Here is an 18,569-nt window from a genome sequence, read left to right on the forward strand (position 1 = left end):
AGGCTTTAGAGGGGCTGGGCTGTGGCCAGTGTGAGTAGAAAATGTCCCGGGATCAGTGGGATTAGACATTGCCCCATCATTGGTTTTAACAGGCGGAATAGTGCCCCATTGTTGTTGGTTTTAGCAGGAGGAATAGTGTCTCATGGTTTGTATCAATGGGAGGAATGGTGCGACTTTGAAGGTGTCTGTGGGAGGAATAGTGCCCCTTCATTTGTCTTAGCATTAGTAATAGTGCCCTATTGATGGTGTCAGTGGGAGGAATAGTGTCCCAAAGGCTGGATTGAGGCAAGCAAAGGGCCGCATCTGGCCCTTGAGCCATAGTTTGGAGACCACTGTTATAGAGCAATAGAATAGGTTTAACCGTGGCTGAGTGGTTAGCACTTCCACTCAGAAGCACTGAAGTTGTTGGTTTAAATCCCAACCACTACAATACCTGCCTGTAGTATGCATGGTCTCCCTGTGCGTGTGTTGGTTTGCTCCAACACTCCAAAGACATGCTGGTAGGTTAATTGGCTCCTGTCTAAACTGGCCTTAGTATGAATGCATGTAAGTTAGGGACCTTGGATTGTAAGCTTCTTTAGGGCAGGGACTGATTTGAATGTACAATCCATGTGTAAAGCGCTGTGCAAATTGACAGCGCTATATAAGTACCTGTAATAAATAAAATGTCACCTGCAGAATCCACAATTTTCCCACAGGAGATCCTCCAAGCAGAAGATGTGAATTGTGTCGGAGTGGATTGGCGTAATGGTTCAGCTAATTTGCAGATGTACGCTCAGGCGAGCAGCAACGTCCAAGTGGTGGGAGCTGAAATCTCCTATCTGGTGACGAGATTGCAGGTGTGTAACAAAAATGTTGAACATGTAAACTGTAAAAAAAAAAATAGTCAAAACCTGCCGCGATAAGCCATATCTAAAACTTTATATGGATCTTCCCCTGAGGTGGTGTGATTTTTATTTTAACATTGTAAGTTTTAACCACTTAAAGACCAGGCCTCTTTTTCAGACTTCCCAAGTTAAAAATACGTTTTTTTGCTAGAAAATTACTTAGAACCCCCCAAATATTATACTTTTTTTCCCCTAACACCCTAGAGAATAAAATGGCGGTCATTGCAATACTTTTTGTCACACCATATTTGCGCAGCGGTCTTACAAGCGTACTTTTTTTGGGAAAAAAGTCCAGTTTTTTAATAAAAAAATAAGACAACAGTAAAGTTAGCCCAATTTTTTTTATATTGTGAAAGACAATGTTATGCCGAGTAAATTGATACCCAACATGTCACGCTTCAAAATTGCGCCCGCTGGTGGAATGGCGTCAAACTTTTACCCTGAAAAATCTCCATAGGCGACGTTTAAAAAATTCTACAGGTTGCATATTTTGAGTTACAGAGGAGGTCCAGGGCTAGAATTATTGATCTCACTCTAACAATCTCGGTGATACCACACGTGTGGTTTGACCACCATTTTCATATGCGGGTGCTATTCACGTATGCGTTTGCTTCTGCGAGCGAGCTCATCGGAACGGGGTGCTTTAAAACATTTTTTTCTTATTGATTTTATTAGATTTTATTTATTTTTACACTGTTTTAAAAACAAAAAATTGGGTCACATGTATTCCTATTACAAGGAATGTAAACATCCCTTGTAATAGAAAAAAAGCATGACAGGTCCTCTTAAATATGAGATCTGGGGTCAACGTCCTCAGATCTCATATTTGGACTTAAATACAATAAAATAAAAAATATATATTTTTGTCATTTGAAAAAAATGACAACAAAAAAAACGGAAAATTGTATACTCACCTTCCGTAATTTTCCTTTCCTGACGCATCTTCATGGCAGCACACACACTGGGTTGTGACTCCACCCCCACAACCTGACAGGATTGGATTAGCTATAAATTTGAAGGGGAGACCCCCCGCTGCATTCTCTGTATATATCATCACAAAGAGACAGGGAGGGAACCGTGTGCTGCCATGAAGATGCGTCAGGAAAGGAAAATTACGGAAGGTGAGTATACAATTTTCCGTTTTCCTGACGCCTTCATGGCAGCACACACTGGGAAATAACTCGCCAGTCGGGTGGGTACAAGTAAAAAATAAACTTTAATTCCTTATAATGCGGAAGAATTTGCTCTAATGATAGATCTGCCAAAGTCAGTCATGGACAAGTGAGCTGAATCCACTTTGTAATGGGAAATGAAGGTATGCCTGGAGGACCAGGATGCTGCTCTGCATATCGTCTCTGGAGACACTCTGCAATATGCTGCCCAGGAGGTAGCCACTGCCCTTGTAGAATGAGCCCTGATGCCTTCAGGAATTGCCAGTTGCTGGGAGGAATATGCCTTCTTAATGATCCTAACCAGCCAGGATGCGATGGTGCGTGAAGAAGCTGCTTGACCTCGCTTGGATCCATGAGGGATGACCAAGAGAGAATCTGTCCTTCTGAATGAGGCAGTAGTAGATAGGTAATTGATGATGGTTGACCTCACATCCAGAGGGTGTGGATCCCCCTGATCGTTAGAGAAGGATGGAAGAATGATATCCTGGTTGTAGTGGAATGGAGTGGCCACTTTGGGTATAAACTGCTCCGAGGGCCTTAGAACCACTCTGTCAGGAAAAAGAACTAAATGTGGTTCCGAGATCATTAATGCTTGTATTTCCGATACCCTCTTTGCTGATGTGATTGCAATCAGGAAAGTCAGCTTTAAAGTCCCATAGAGAGATCTTTTCAGATGGAATAAACGGAGGTGAAGACAGGGCGTGAAGAACTACTGATAAATCCCATGATGGAAAAATCGGCCTCCTGGGGGGTTTGATTTTCAGATAAGCTCTCAAGAACTGGACAACTAGAGGATGAAAAGCCCATTTCGTATCCGTTTTGGTTGATAGGGCAGACACCTGAACCTTGAGGGTACTTAGACTCAGACCCTTGTTGACCCCTGATTGGAGAAATTCCAGGATGTGAGCGGGTTCTGGAGAAATGCTGTTCCATCCTTTTTGTTGAGCCATGGAGCAGAATCTTTCCCAAATTCTAGAATAAATGGAATTGGTCGTGATTTTCCTAGCCTGCATTAGAGTCGATATGACCTCTTGAGAGCATCCCTGGGCTCTCAGCCTAGCCCTCTCAATCTCCAGGCCATCAGGTGCAACCTCTCTGGAGCTGGATGCAGGAACTGACCTTGGGATAGAAGATCCGGAGATACCCGCAGGGGAATAGGAGGTTGAAGGCTGAGTTGCAGAAGAGTCGTGAACCATGGCCTCCGTGGCCATAGTGGGATGATTGCGATCACCGTCACTGAGGATCTCCGGAGTCTGGACAGAAATCTTGCGATTAATGGGACTGGAAGAAAAATGTATCCCAGCTTGAAGTTCCATGGGTGAGTCAGACAGTCCACCCCTTCCGCCGATGGGAATGACCCTCTCGATAGGAACCTGAGGCATTTGGTATTCGCTGGGGTAGCCGCTAGATCTATCTCTGGCATTCCCCAAAGATCCGTCAAAAGAGTGAAGGTTCGAGGATTCAGGGACCACTCGTTGTTGGAAAAAACCTCTCGACTTAGGTAGTCGGCTAGCATGTTTTGCGCTGCTGGAACATATACTGCTCTTAGGCTTGAAAGGTGAATCTGAGCCCACTCTAAAATGGGTCGAACTTCCTCCATCAAAGTGACACTCCTGGTACCTCCCTGCTTCTGAATGTAGGCCACTGCCACCTTGTTGTCCATGCGGATAACTACATTATTGCCTCTCAGGAGTGGCGCAAAGGCTCTCAAGGCTTGGAAAGCCGCTCTGAGCTCCAGAATGTTGGAGACTAGGCCTAATGCCTGAAAAAGCCACTGTCCCTGGGCTGCCTGGTCCTGAAAATGGGCTCCCCAACCCGTCTGGCAGGCGTCCGAAGTTACTACTTCTGGATCCAGAGGGACTATCGGTCTGTATCTCTCGAGATTGCTGCGGTGTGTCCACCACCATATCGACTGCTTTACTGAACTGGAGACAAAGATGATTTGACGCATCGATACTCCATCCCACTGCCTGAGAAATGAGTTCTGGAGAAGTCTCATGTGCCACTGTGACCACTGTATCATAGGTATAGTTGCTGACATGGACCCCAGTACACTTAGGCAGGCTCTGGCTGGCAACTGATTTGTCGACAATAGTCTCTGCATTTTCCACACTAGAGGTTTGACCTTCTCCTGCGGAAGCTGTATCCTGTTTAATCTGGTGTCCAGGTCTGCCCCCAGAAAGATCATTCTCTGTGTAGGTTGCAGACTGCTCTTCTTCCAGTTGATTATCCACCCAAATTTCTGAAGGGTCGCAAGGAGAATCTCCCGGTGAAGAATCAGAGATTCTTGATCTTCTGCCAACAGCAGAATATCGTCCAGATAGTGATGGACTCGCAATCCTTTTTCCCTGAGGAAAGCTACTAGTGGCAACAGAATTTTGGTAAATGTTCTGGGAGCCGAGGAAATGCCGAACGGAAGATATTGAAACTGGAAGTGGTGCTGTTTTATGGCAAAACGCAGAAACTTTTGAAAAAACGGGTGAACTGGCACATGAAGATAAGCGTCTGACAAATCTATAGAAAGCATCCAGTCGTTTAGGTTTATCGCTAGGAGAATAGACTGTAAACTTTCCATTTTGAAGGATTCCACTTGGATGCCTCTGTTGAGTCTCTTGAGGTCCAGCACGGGTCGCAAGTCGCCTGTCTTCTTTTTCACTAAAAAAAGAGGGGAATAGAATCCCTTCCCTTTTTGGTGTGATGGCACTTCTAGGATTGCACCCTTTTGTCTCAGCTCTGTTATATATTTTACTAACAGGCTCCTTTTGGACAATGAAGACGGAAGCATGGTTGAGCGGAAGTAGTTTGGTGGAAAACTGTTCTTGAACTTCCATTTGTGACCCAATTTTATTGTGGAAAGTGTCCATAAGTCTTTTATGTGTCTTGCCCAAATTTTGAAAAAGCTTTTCAGCCTGGCGCCCACCTGGGCCGGGTGGGCAGGCGGATCTTCAAAATGATTTCGGCTGATCCCCAGCCGGGGTAGCCTTGGATTTCTGCAATTTGAGAAAGGAGGGTTTTGTGCTCCTCCAGTCCCTTCTAAACTCCCTACCTGGACAGTAGGATCTGGATTCCCGGTATTTGTCTGGCAAATTACGTTTGAAGGCTGGACCTCTCTGAGCCCTAGGTCTTCTATCGGAAGGGATCAGACCTGATTTCCGTCCGGAAACTTTGGAGATGGCCGAATCTAGCTTGGCACCAAACAGGTTTGAACCATCGTATGGAATCCTGCACCAATTCGTTTTGGAGGCTGCGTCTGCTATCCATGGTTTCAGCCATAGAGCTCTTCTAGCTGTCACCGAAGCCAGCATTGACCTAGCAGAAGATCTAATAACATCTACCGAGGCCTCTGCCACGAAATCTCCTGCGAGTCTGATCTCCTGCAGGGAAGATATTATTTTCTCCATCTCGACGCCGTCTTTGAGGTCCTTTTCCACTCCGGTTGCCCATCCTGAGATGGCTCTGGCCACTGCCGCCGTAGTAATCGCTGGTCTACAGGCCCCTCCAGCCGTGGAATAAGCTTTTTTTAATTCTAGATCCATCTTTCGATCTAAAACATCCCGGAAAGATACCGCATCCTCGATCGGTAAGGTTACATGACGGGCAAGGCGCATTAATGAAGAGTCAACGATGGGGGCATTCATTAGGGGCCTCACTTTCGCTTCCTTTAAGGGATACATTTTTGCCAGTCTATTGGAGAGGCTAGCTCTCTTATCTGATCTCTCCCACTCGTCCCTGATGAGATCCTCAAGTTCCTCGATAAAAGGAAAGGTCTCTGGATCCCTTTTTAAGTTTGGAAAATATTTCCGTACTTTAGGGGGATTAGTCGCGTCCTCCTGCCAGCCAATTGCCTCCTTAACGGATTTTGCAAAAGGTTCCACAAGGGAAAAATCAAAGCCGGCTGACATATCTTGACTCTCATCCTCAGAGGAGGATTCTGATGCCGGGGTGAGACGAGGCTCTGCAGAGGATGTGCTAGGAACTGGTCTATCCACAGCTGGCGTAGCTGATCCCAGTAATGTCTCCCGAACAGACTCCCTAATGAGATCCGTGTCCATTCTAGCATCTGCCTCCTTTTCTCTAGTGGCCTCATTGAAGCAGGAGCGACAAGCGAGCTTGTCTGGCAAAGCCGGGGCACCGCATACCCAGCAAGCATTTGCTGCAGGAAGGGCATGGTGGCTCTGATGGTGCGAGGGAGGAGATTTTCTGCGTCCTGACTGGCTATGGTGTGAGTGGCTATGCCGTGAATGGCTATGCCTTCGGTGGCGTGAAGGGGATCTTGAGCGGCTTCTGCGAGATTTTCTGCTTGAGGTATGGCTGGATCTTCTCCCCTGTCTAGAACTTGTGGTTCTTGACTCAGTTGGACTGCCGAAAGAAAAGAAAGGCAGTACTAAGCATCTGGCACTCTTTTTAAACTCCCCTTCAATACGTACCTAACCGGTATAGCCTCTTACCTAACTTGCTGATGGTGGTCTGCTTGGGCAGTGGACTCCATAAGAAAAAGGGAACAGGACCGTCTAAAATGTAAGAAGGAACGCATAAGCAGGAAGGAATACTGAGATTCCCACCGAAACATTATTTTATATATATATATATATATATATATATATATATATATTTATATATATATATATATATATATATATTTTTTTTTTTTTTTTTTTTTTTTTAAACATTTAACTGCTTAAAATGCATAAAAAAATATAAACCAAATATTTATTTTATAATTATTTAAATAATATTTTAATAATATTTCAATTTATTTAAATTCATTTAAGCATAAACAAAAATTGAACAAGCAGAAAAAAGTATAAAGAAACCCCACAGGGGCTTACCTTTTAGTAGAATTCCGAATTCAGAGATGCAGAGCAGTCTTTTCCAGCAGCAGCCAGCAACACAGCATATACTGAATTTACACAGAGACACTGTGTTTTTAAAAAAATGGCGCCATACCGCCGCTGAATGACCCTCCGCGCATGCGCGGAAGTGACACGAGCACCCCCGCGCCATCTTGGAAAAGGGAAACTCAAGGAAAACATAGGAAAGAAAAAACCTAATACTGGACATGCGCAGAGCGGCGAAACGAACAGCGGTCATGAGGGATAACAGGTACCAGCAAGTCCTGTCCCTCTGCCTGGGAAAAAAACAAGGTACATGTTTATTTCCACTAAAAAAGTTAACCTAAGGATGCTAGGTGCATATATAAGGAAAGAGAAAAGAAAGGAAGGAAGGGAATCGACTGCAGAAAAAAAGCTTCTTTGAAGCTTGTCATATGCCAGTAAAATGCCCCTTGAGACCACCAGAGCGGGGAGGCTCCCTCCATAGAAGCTCCTTTAGAGACTGTACAGGAGGGACTTCCAAACAGGAGAGGCTTGAACCTGCTGGGGCGAATGCGGTAGAGGCTTATTCATCTGTAACAGGAAACTTCGTCCGTCCAACCTGTCAGGTGAGGATAAAAAAGAGAATGCAGCGGGGGGTCTCCCCTTCAAATTTATAGCTAATCCAATCCTGTCAGGTTGTGGGGGCGGAGTCACAACCCAGTGTGTGTGCTGCCATGAAGGCGTCAGGAAAGTTCCTTTAAGACGTATGGGCGGAAGTGACGTTTTGACATCGCTTCCGCCTTGCTATAGTACGGAGACGGGTGGGGGGCCATCTTAGCCCCACTCGTCTCCATACCCAGCCACGAATAGGTCCCGGTCGCCTCCGCCGCTGCTGAGTGGTCGAGGGCGCGGGAGAGCTGCAGGAAGGGGAGTGGCCCCTCTCCCACCGCCGATAACGGTGATCTCGCAGCGAATCTGCCGCAGAGTTGTGGCAGCAGCTGCTGCCGTTACAGAGATATCCATCTTTAAAGTGTCAACGTATATGTACAGGAGCCGGTCAGCAAGACTTGTTTTTCCAATCTTTATAAATAAGCCTCTATGTGCTGAATTCCATATCATTGACCGTATCACTTGTACATTTTTATATGTGATTTTCTGTCTCCAGGAGGAGCTGGAATACCCACCATCCAAAGTTCACCTCATTGGGCACAGCTTGGGTGCTCACGTAGCCGGAGAAGCCGGGAAGCGATGTCGTGGGATTGGTAGAATAACGGGTACCATATATACGTGTTCAGATAAGAGGGACTGTCATTGAACGGGGATGATTGAAGTGATTTCAGTTAAATAGATTTTGCTGCAAAATTACTAATTTCACTGAAGCAAAAATTCTTAATTGTGCACTGTTACTTTATGTATTTGTAAAAACGATTTGCATAGCAATTCCCCAGTGAAAGTGCATTTTTTTTTTGCATCGCATACTAGCACATTATGACAGACTCACCTACACCTGGACGCTGTACTGCACTGGTGACAGTATGTAAAAAAAAAAAAATTGTAAAGAACTTTTTTTGTTTAATTTGTTAATTTTCCAAAAAATTGTAACAAAAAATTACAACTTTAAGGAACTCGCCATGCCTCTTACTAAAAACCTTGGACCGTCTACATTCCAGAAAGGTGTCATCTGGGGATAATTGTACTGTCCTGGCAGTTCAGGGCCTCAAGAAATGAGATAGGCCGTCAGTACATCAGGATTTATACATTTTCAAATATATACCATCGTTTGTAGGCTCTCTTTCCTACAGTCTAAATAATATACACTGATTTAGCATTTTTTTTACCAAAGAAAAGTAGCGGAATAAATTTTGGCCTAAATTTATGAAGAAAGATTATTTGTTTGCAAAATGTTATAACAGAAACATAGAAAAAAACTGTCTTTTTTAGTTTATATAGCAAAAATTTAAAACCCAATAGTAATTAAATAACACCAAAAGAAAGCTATATTTCTTTAAAAGAAATTATATAAATGTAATTTGGGCACAGTGCTCAATAGCAATAAATGCCCTGATCATGAAGAGGGTAAAACCTTCCGGAGGTTAAGTGGTTAAGGTATAAAATTACAAGGTCAGATTAAACAAAATGGAACCAAAACTGTTATGGCTTGTACACACGGTCTGATTTTCCGACAACAAATGTTCGATGGCAGCTTGTTGTCAGAAATCCCGACCGCGTGTAGGCTCCATCGAACATTTTCCGTCAGAATTTCCAACAAACAAAATTTGAGATCTGGATCTCAAATTTTCCAACAACAAAATCCGTTCCGATCGCGTGTACACAATTCCGACGCACAAAATTCCACGCATGCTCGAAATCAAGCAGAAGAGCCGCACTGGCTATTGAACTTCATTTTTCTCGGCTCGTCATATGTGTTGTACGTCACCGCTTTCTTGACTTTCGTAATTTCCGACAAGATTTGTGTGACCGTGTGTATGCAAGACAAGTTTGAGCCAACATCCATTGGAAAAAAAACATGGATTTTGTTGTCGGAAAATCCTATCGTGTGTACAGGGCATTAGAGTTCCACTTTAAATGGCACAAGAAAAATCTCATTGCTGACTCCAACTGATGAAAGTTCTATCTGTTGCAGGCCTAGACCCAGCTCGGCCATTCTTTGAGGACACGGATAAAGTGGTTCACCTGGATGCCTCTGACGCAGAATTTGTTGACATCATTCACACAGACACGGAACCCTTCTTAGGTAAGATTCTTTCATGGCCTGAGGTTCTGAAATTTTTCACCTGTGGTACTCCTGCCTTCTATTCATTAGCGTTCTATGCACACACAGGTCTTGGCATGATGAAACCAACCGGACACTATGACTTTTATCCCAATGGCGGACAACACATGACTGGATGTCCAAGCAAACTGTCCTTCCTAACTGGCAATGCAGTCTGTGAGTTTCCTAAAACTGTATATTTGATGTAATCTGTGTATCTGCTGCACCCAGAGACCATGGTGACTCCAGCTTAGAGTAAAATTTTTTGGGGAGCCAAACTTCTTTTTATATAATTTTATTGTGGTAATTGGTATGATCAACATTAGTAAATTATCATTTAATCATTTTTAATATGTATACTGTAGGAGGTGTGACACTTCATTGCCTTCCCAAAGGAATTGCAGGATTTGTGTAATAGGGACTTGAGGTGGAAGTCCTGAGCTTCTGTGCCACCTTAGGTGGAAGACTCCCCATACTCTACCACCATCTCATAAAATCCAGCTGTTTTGTCTAATCATGAGCCATGCAGCCATCTCAAAACAAGTAAGATCTGGGATGGTACTGAACTGCCTAGCTCAAGAGTTTGTTTTAAATGTTGCAGGAGCTGCACAAACCAGCCCTCTTGATCAGGTAGAGCAGGGTGTCAAACTTAATTTTATTGCGGGCCACATCAGCAGTATGGTTGCCCTCATAGGGCCAGTTGTATCTGTGGTGTGCTACATACAGAATGCAGGGTTCCAGAGTGTGCCATGTACAGAGTTCAGGGTTTATGAGTGTGCAATGTGCAGCATCAACCCTGATATAACAGCCCCCCTCCTCAAAATTCTACCTAGCCCAGCTCTAGTACCGCCCTATGTAGGTGGCTCTGATATTTTCCTGAGCAGGCGGCTCTTTTACCCCTGTATTAGGCTATAGGACCTCCCTGTGTAGGCAGGGAGATCATTCTCTCTCACTCAGATTCTAAAGAGCTGTCCCTGTCGTTCTTCGCCATGGGCAAAAAATCACTTATTGTTAATTGATACAAAGGTATCAAATGGGCAATTGTTAGAAAACACGAGTGACAAATGGCCAATTGTTGAAATATATGGGCAACAAAGAAGCAATCATGACATGATGTGGGTTGCAACTGAGAAATTGTTACAATACCAATTAGGCAATCAATACAATATGTAGACAACACACAGGCAATCATTATGATATTTGGGCAACAGAACATGGGCAATTGTTACAATGAGTGGGCAACAAAGGGGCAATTATTGAGTGGAAAGCAAACAGCCAATGACCATGACAAAAACTGGACCCCAGATTGCCTCCCATTTTAACACCAGATCCACAATAGCAGATTTTATTTTTTGTTTTTCTTTCTGTTCACATACATCCTCAGTGGCCAGGAGGAGGAGGAGCTGGAGACAGAGATAGCAAAGCCTGTAACTCCTGCTGTTTCTAGTCTCTTCTCTGGGGTTGATTCATTGGGTGATAAGAAAAGCAATGGTAATGACACTACTCTTGTCAGCTAATCAAGTTAGAGGGAGTTTCCAGTGGCCCAACAACTAGATAACCAACTTGATTACCTGGAGTCTCCAGACCAAAGGTTCTAACTATGTCCATTAGGTAGATGTCCCATTCTGTTGAAAATCTGTTTCAAAGTCTTTCCTTGTTTTGCCTCATCAGCGTTGGTGAAGTCAATGGCCTGCAACCATCTTCGTGCTCCCCTCTTCTACATAGAGAGCATCCGAAATCCTGGGGGATTCCTGAGCTACCCATGTGAGAACTACATGGCATTTCAAGACGTAAGAAACCATTCTAATCTCTTTTTCCAGGAGGTATAAATAATTGTGAGCGATTGATGAAGTCCATAGATGAATAAGTATGACATTGTGATGTCATGTGATTATTCTAGTTGATAAACAGATATTGGCACCTGACAAGTAGTGATGGACGAACTTCCGACGGGACGTTTCGCGAACGCGAAACGCGAACGGACACAAACGTTCGCGAAAACGACCGTTCGCCGCGGGCTCCATTGACTTCAATGGGAGGCGAATTTCGCAAACCTTTAGGTCGAATTTGCGGCCACGGGGTAATTATTAGGGGGTAGCACGTAGTCCCACCACCTGGACAATAGCATAATACATGTATGAGGTGAATTTGGGATCGATAACTACAAGCATTTTTTTTTTATTTGGGAAATTGTTCTGACAATTCAGGACTATGGAGCTAATGAAGGCAATGGAGGAGAGGGAAGGTCAGGGACCAGGGTAGGCAAACAAGAGGGTGCAGGAGATACAGAGCACTGACAGCAGCACCGTAATACAGAGCACTGACATCAGCACCGTGACATACAGCGCTGACAGCAGCTCCGTGACATACAGCGCTGACAGCAGCTCCGTGACATACAGCGCTGACAGCAGCTCCGTGACATACAGCGCTGACAGCAGCTCCGTGACATACAGCGCTGACAGCAGCTCCGTGACATACAGCGCTGACAGCAGCACCGTGACATACAGCGCTGACAGCAGCTCCGTGACATACAGCGCTGACAGCAGCTCCGTGACATACAGCGCTGACAGCAGCTCCGTGACATACAGCACTGACAGCAGCTCCGTGACATACAGCGCTGACAGCAGCTCCGTGACATACAGCGCTGACAGCAGCACCGTGACATACAGCGCTGACAGCAGCTCCGTGACATACAGCGCTGACAGCAGCTCCGTGACATACAGCGCTGACAGCAGCTCCGTGACATACAGCACTGACAGCAGCTCCGTGACATACAGCGCTGACAGCAGCTCCGTGACATACAGCGCTGACAGCAGCACCGTGACATACAGCGCTGACAGCAGCTCCGTGACATACAGCGCTGACAGCAGCTCCGTGACATACAGCGCTGACAGCAGCTCCGTGACATACAGCGCTGACAGCAGCTCCGTGACATACAGCGCTGACAGCAGCTCCGTGACATACAGCGCTGACAGCAGCTCCGTGACATACAGCGCTGACAGCAGCTCCGTGACATACAGCGCTGACAGCAGCTCCGTGACATACAGCGCTGACAGCAGCACCGTAAGCAGCCCCAGGAGGAAGTCAGCACAGCACAGGGATGGTGTGATCCCCTCATAATAAGAACCCCCAGGAGGAAGTCAGCACAGCACAGGGATGGTGGGAGCCCCTCATAATAAGAACACCCAGGAGGAAGTCAGCACAGCACAGGGATGGTGGGAACCCCTCATAATAAGCAGCCCCAGTAGAAATATGACACCGCTCAACCTCTTCAAAGAGGAGGGTAGGGGCATATAGTACGGTGTGCTTTTTTGGGTCAGGGAAGTGAGCCAAATGAATTAAGAAGGTCTGTGTGCTTGATTCCAAAAATTGTTTATAGACATATACATGGTCTACTGATCACATGTGTTGAATTCCTCCGAGATCCATGCCTCATTCATTTTTAGAAATGTGAGGTAGTTAACACTGTCGTGAGCTAGGCGAGTACGCTTATCGGTCACAATCCCCCCTGCTGCGCTGAACGTCCTTTCGGACAGGACACTGGATGAGGGGCAAGCCAACAGTTCGATTGCAAATTGGGCAAGCTCTGGCCAGAGGTCAAGCCTGCCCACCCAGTAGTCTAGGGGTTCATCACTCCTCAGAGCGTCCACATCGGCCGTTAACCCAATGTAGTCGGACACCTGACGGTCTAGGCGTTCCCTGATGCTGGATCCGGATGACACCTGTCGATGGGTCGGCTGAAAGAATGACCTCATATCCGAAGTCACCAACACATCTTCAAACCGGCCTCTTCTTGCAGGCGCTGTTGGATTGGTACCCGCAAATCCTTCTCTGGGAGTGGGAATTGCTCCTCTGCCAGCGCACGCAAAAGCAGAATGCAGCATTTCTCGAAGCAAGGCCTGGAAGTGCTGCATTCTGACAGCCCTCTGCGACGGCGGTAACATTTCCGCCATTTTGTGTTTGTACCGGGGATCTAAGTACGTTGCCACCCAGTACTGGTCCTTGACCCTCATGCTTTTTATACGGGGGTCCCTATTAAAACACTGGAGCATGAAGGCCCCCATTTGCACTCAAGCGGAAGGTATGTGGTGGTGGTGGTGTTGTTGGTGGTAGTGTCTTTGGGGGTGCACATAGCAGAGAGTGAAGAAGAGGGTGCAGATCGAGAGGATGAGGAGGGTGCAGAAGAATAAGGCTGAGTGAGCCACTCAACCAAGTCTGGTGCGTCCTTTAAAGTAATTGAACGCACCTTCTGCAACTTCCCACTTTGGCTCAAGGCTGTTGCTCCTGCCCTACCCCTACCACCCCTGCGGAAGGGCCTGCCTCTTCCTCTGCCTGTCATTTTTTAAATCACCCTGTGACAAAACTCTTAGTCCCTATACCGCTGAAGGACTGCTGCAGTATAGGGCAGCGGTCAGCAGTAGTGCACGTCAACCCTATGTATTGTGGACCGATAGCGGTCCTTACAGAACAGCAGACTGTACTGCACTCAGGCCTATGTACCGTAGCACCCTATACCAAGTTACCAGTCCTTATAAAAACTTTTGTGGACCAAGCAGGTTGTGTGTTAGTGTTTAGCAGACTGTGCGTCAGTCCCTATACCGCTGAAGGACTGCTGCAGTATAGGGCAGCGGTCAGCAGTAGTGCACGGCAACCCTATGTATTGTGGACCGATAGCGGTCCTTACAGAACAGCAGACTGTAACGCACTCAGGCCTATGTACCGTAGCACCCTATACCAAGTTACCAGTCCTTATAAGAACTTTTGTGGACCAAGCAGGTTGTGTGTTAGTGATTAGCAGACTGTACGTCAGTCCCTATACCAATGAAGGACTGCTGCAGTATAGGGCAGCGGTCAGCAGTAGTGCACGGCAACCCTATGTATTGTGGACCGATAGCGGTCCTTACAGAACAGCAGACTGTACTGCACTCAGGCCTATGTACCGTAGCACCCTATACCAAGTTACCAGTCCTTATAAGAACTTTTGTGGACCAAGCAGGTTGTGTATTAGTGTTTAGCAGACTGTGCGTCAGTCCCTATACCGCTGAAGGACTGCTGCAGTATAGGGCAGCGGTCAGCAGTAGTGCACGGCAACCCTATGTATTGTGGACCGATAGCGGTCCTTACAGAACAGCAGACTGTAACGCACTCAGGCCTATGTACCGTAGCACCCTATACCAAGTTACCAGTCCTTATAAGAACTTTTGTGGACCAAGCAGGTTGTGTGTTAGTGATTAGCAGACTGTACGTCAGTCCCTATACCAATGAAGGACTGCTGCAGTATAGGGCAGCGGTCAGCAGTAGTGCACGGCAACCCTATGTATTGTGGACCGATAGCGGTCCTTACAGAACAGCAGACTGTACTGCACTCAGGCCTATGTACCGTAGCACCCTATACCAAGTTACCAGTCCTTATAAGAACTTTTGTGGACCAAGCAGGTTGTGTATTAGTGTTTAGCAGACTGTGCGTCAGTCCCTATACCGCTGAAGGACTGCTGCAGTATAGGGCAGCGGTCAGCAGTAGTGCACGGCAACCCTATGTATTGTGGACCGATAGCGGTCCTTACAGAACAGCAGACTGTAACGCACTCAGGCCTATGTACCGTAGCACCCTATACCAAGTTACCAGTCCTTATAAGAACTTTTGTGGACCAAGCAGGTTGTGTGTTAGTGATTAGCAGACTGTACGTCAGTCCCTATACCAATGAAGGACTGCTGCAGTATAGGGCAGCGGTCAGCAGTAGTGCACGGCAACCCTATGTATTGTGGACCGATAGCGGTCCTTACAGAACAGCAGACTGTACTGCACTCAGGCCTATGTACCGTAGCACCCTATACCAAGTTACCAGTCCTTATAAGAACTTTTGTGGACCAAGCAGGTTGTGTATTAGTGTTTAGCAGACTGTGCGTCAGTCCCTATACCGCTGAAGGACTGCTGCAGTATAGGGCAGCGGTCAGCAGTAGTGCACGGCAACCCTATGTATTGTGGACCGATAGCAGTCCTTACAGAACAGCAGACTGTACTGCACTCAGGCCTATGTACCGTAGCACCCTATACCAAGTTACCAGTCCTTATAAGAACTTTTGTGGACCAAGCAGGTTGTGTGTTAGTGTTTAGCAGACTGTGCGTCAGTCCCTATACCGCTGAAGGACTGCTGCAGTATAGGGCAGCGGTCAGCAGTAGTGCACGTCAACCCTATGTATTGTGGACCGATAGCGGTCCTTACAGAACAGCAGACTGTAACGCACTCAGGCCTATGTACCGTAGCACCCTATACCAAGTTACCAGTCCTTATAAGAACTTTTGTGGACCAAGCAGGTTGTGTATTAGTGTTTAGCAGACTGTGCGTCAGTCCCTATACCGCTGAAGGACTGCTGCAGTATAGGGCAGCGGTCAGCAGTAGTGCACGGCAACCCTATGTATTGTGGACCGATAGCGGTCCTTACAGAACAGCAGACTGTACCGCACCCAAGCCTATGTACCGTAGCACCCTAGACAGACCAAGTTACCAGTCCTGATAAAGAGCTTTGTGGAACAAGTGAGTTGTGAATGATTAGCAGACTGCAGCAGAAGGGCAGCAGTCAAGTATAATATTCTTTCTATATTTGGAAGAAAGAATATTATACGTGTACAAGCCTATTACCGTACCACTGATACCAGTCCTGAAAAGAACCTTTGTGGAACTAATAGTAACAGCAAGTCTTTAAAATTATCCTCACTGCCTGACACACTGCTTCCTGCCTGTCCCTATACAAATTGGCAAAAAAGAGTAGGCTGGAACGATTAGCTGGAACAGCTCTTTTGTGGACCTGATAGTAACAGCTAATGATGATGATGATGATGATGATGAAGAAAGACTAATCTGGCTGAGCTGTCCCTAAAATAGCAGCATACAGCGCTCTGTCCCTTTATCTAAACTGACAAAAGAAACTCAGGCTGCTGACCTAACACCTATACCAGTCCTGAAAAGAACTTTTGTGTACCAAATAGCTAGCGTTTTCTCTGTCCCTACTCCACACAGGATCCTTTCCCTACAGTGACAGAAGAAAGAATGTAAAATGGCCACCGGATCGGGTGTATTTATAGGTTAGGGGGAATGTCCAAGTGTCCATGAGCTGTCATGTCTCAATTGGTTGTCCTGTAACACATGATAAACGTGTCACGAAAGGTTAAAGTTCTTGTATACATTAAACACGTAAGTCCGCCGGGGCGAACGACGGAAAAAGGCGTTCGAACCCGCGGACGGCGAAAGTCGGAAATTCGCCGCGAAACGACCGCCGGGCGAAACGTTCGTCCATCACTACTGACAAGTACTTTTAATAAAGGGTGCAGAACCAAAATTGCTAACTTACCATTCTGGTCATTAAAGTGGAAGTAAACCCATTAAATTAACAGTTTCAAAAAACAGTGGCATGCCAGAAATTGGTTGTGCTCTCAACCAAACTGTTAAACCATCCAATGGCTGGTGTCATAACTGATCACATGTGCAATAACATGGCAGTTGAAGATTAAACAGAGGTCAAGGTGGCAGCTTCCTTGGCTGAAAAGCATAGGAGGGTTTACTTCCACTTTAACAAAACTCTCTGGGTTCCTAATAGACTGGTGAGTTACTGTGAGTTGTCAGTGAGGAAGACAAACATGTGACTGTTTTTCTACAATGAGTGGCAAGCTCTGCACTGTCCTCAAAGACAAAAGCAGAAGTCTCAAATAAACGTTATTGGTCCAATTTATATGACATAATATGATAACTTCTAGAAATCGGTGATTATCTATCTTCTGTCTCAGGGTTCCTGCTTTCCCTGCCCCTCCAGTGGTTGCCCGGCCATGGGGCATTACGCTGATCTATCACATAGAACAACCACCCAGCATCAGACCTTCTACCTTCACACCGGAGGAGATCCCCACCATTTCTTGAGTAAGTACCTGTGTAAGAAGAGGCAATAGTTGCACCTTATACCTGACCAGTTGTTTAACCATTTCGCCTACCAGGCCAATTCCGACACTTCTCTCATATATGTAAAAATCAGGATTTTTTGCTAGAAAATTTCTTAGAACCCCCAAACATTATATATATATTTTTGTATCAGAGATCCTAGAAAATGAAATGGCGATTTTTTTTTTTTTATGTCACAAGGTATTTGCGCGTGGTTTTTCAAACACAGTTTTTTAGAAAAAATACACTTTAATGAATTAAAAAAAAAACAATATATAGCCCATTTTTTTGTAAAATATGAAAGATGAAGTTACTTAAATCAATACCCAACACGTCATGTTGTAAAATTGCGCACGCTAGTAGAATGGTGGCAAAATACAATACTTAAAAAACTCCAAAGGCGACGTTAAAAAAATTCTACAGGTTACATGTTTAGAGTTGCAGAGGAAATCTAGTGCTTACATTTTTGCTCTCACTCTGATGTTTGGGGCGATACCTCACACGTGTGGTTTGAACACCGTTTATATATGTGGATGTGACCTACCTATGCGTTCACTACTGCGCACAAGCACGAGGGCACTATTAAAAAAAAAATTTTTTTTTACACTTTCCCTTTAAAAAAAAAGATTTTTTAATGACTTTCATTCCTATCACAATCTAGTGCTTTAAAAAAAATTGGCCTTGTTTATGTTAGGCCGGAAGTGACGTCATGTGATAAATGTAAACAATTACATGTTGACAATTGGTGCGCTATTATCAACCCTAATTAAATGCACAGTTCTCCTTTAAATAAATAAGTGCTGACTCCTATACCAATATAAATCCCAAAATTTTTATATAATGTTATATATAAGTGACGTCATGACATCCTAGACTATAGAGATGAGTAGAGGTCATCTTTCCTCCACTCATCTCTGTTACCACCTGCTGCAAATGCTTTCTCAGTTCTCAGTTCTCAGCCTTCCCGATCCGCCAGGTAAGCCCGAGAACAA

The 18,569-nt window shown here is 45.4% G+C and overlaps 1 protein-coding gene across 1 annotated transcript in view; it reads left to right on the top strand.

Moving 5' to 3' along the window:
- LOC143930820 (pancreatic lipase-related protein 2-like) overlaps positions 1–18,569 on the top strand; it is a 70,083-nt gene that overhangs the window by 36,223 nt on the left and 15,291 nt on the right. Inside the window, exons 5-10 of the mRNA XM_077455432.1 lie at positions 699–839; positions 8,039–8,147; positions 9,518–9,628; positions 9,716–9,823; positions 11,318–11,436; positions 17,430–17,559. Of these exons, the coding sequence (XP_077311558.1) occupies positions 699–839; positions 8,039–8,147; positions 9,518–9,628; positions 9,716–9,823; positions 11,318–11,436; positions 17,430–17,559 (718 nt within the window). The remainder of the gene's footprint in view (positions 1–698; positions 840–8,038; positions 8,148–9,517; positions 9,629–9,715; positions 9,824–11,317; positions 11,437–17,429; positions 17,560–18,569) is intronic.

Source organism: Lithobates pipiens, unplaced genomic scaffold, assembly GCF_037356315.1.
Source record: "Lithobates pipiens isolate NorthernLeopardFrog02 unplaced genomic scaffold, aLitPip1_a1.2 Scaffold_25, whole genome shotgun sequence".
NCBI lineage: Eukaryota > Metazoa > Chordata > Amphibia > Anura > Ranidae > Lithobates > Lithobates pipiens.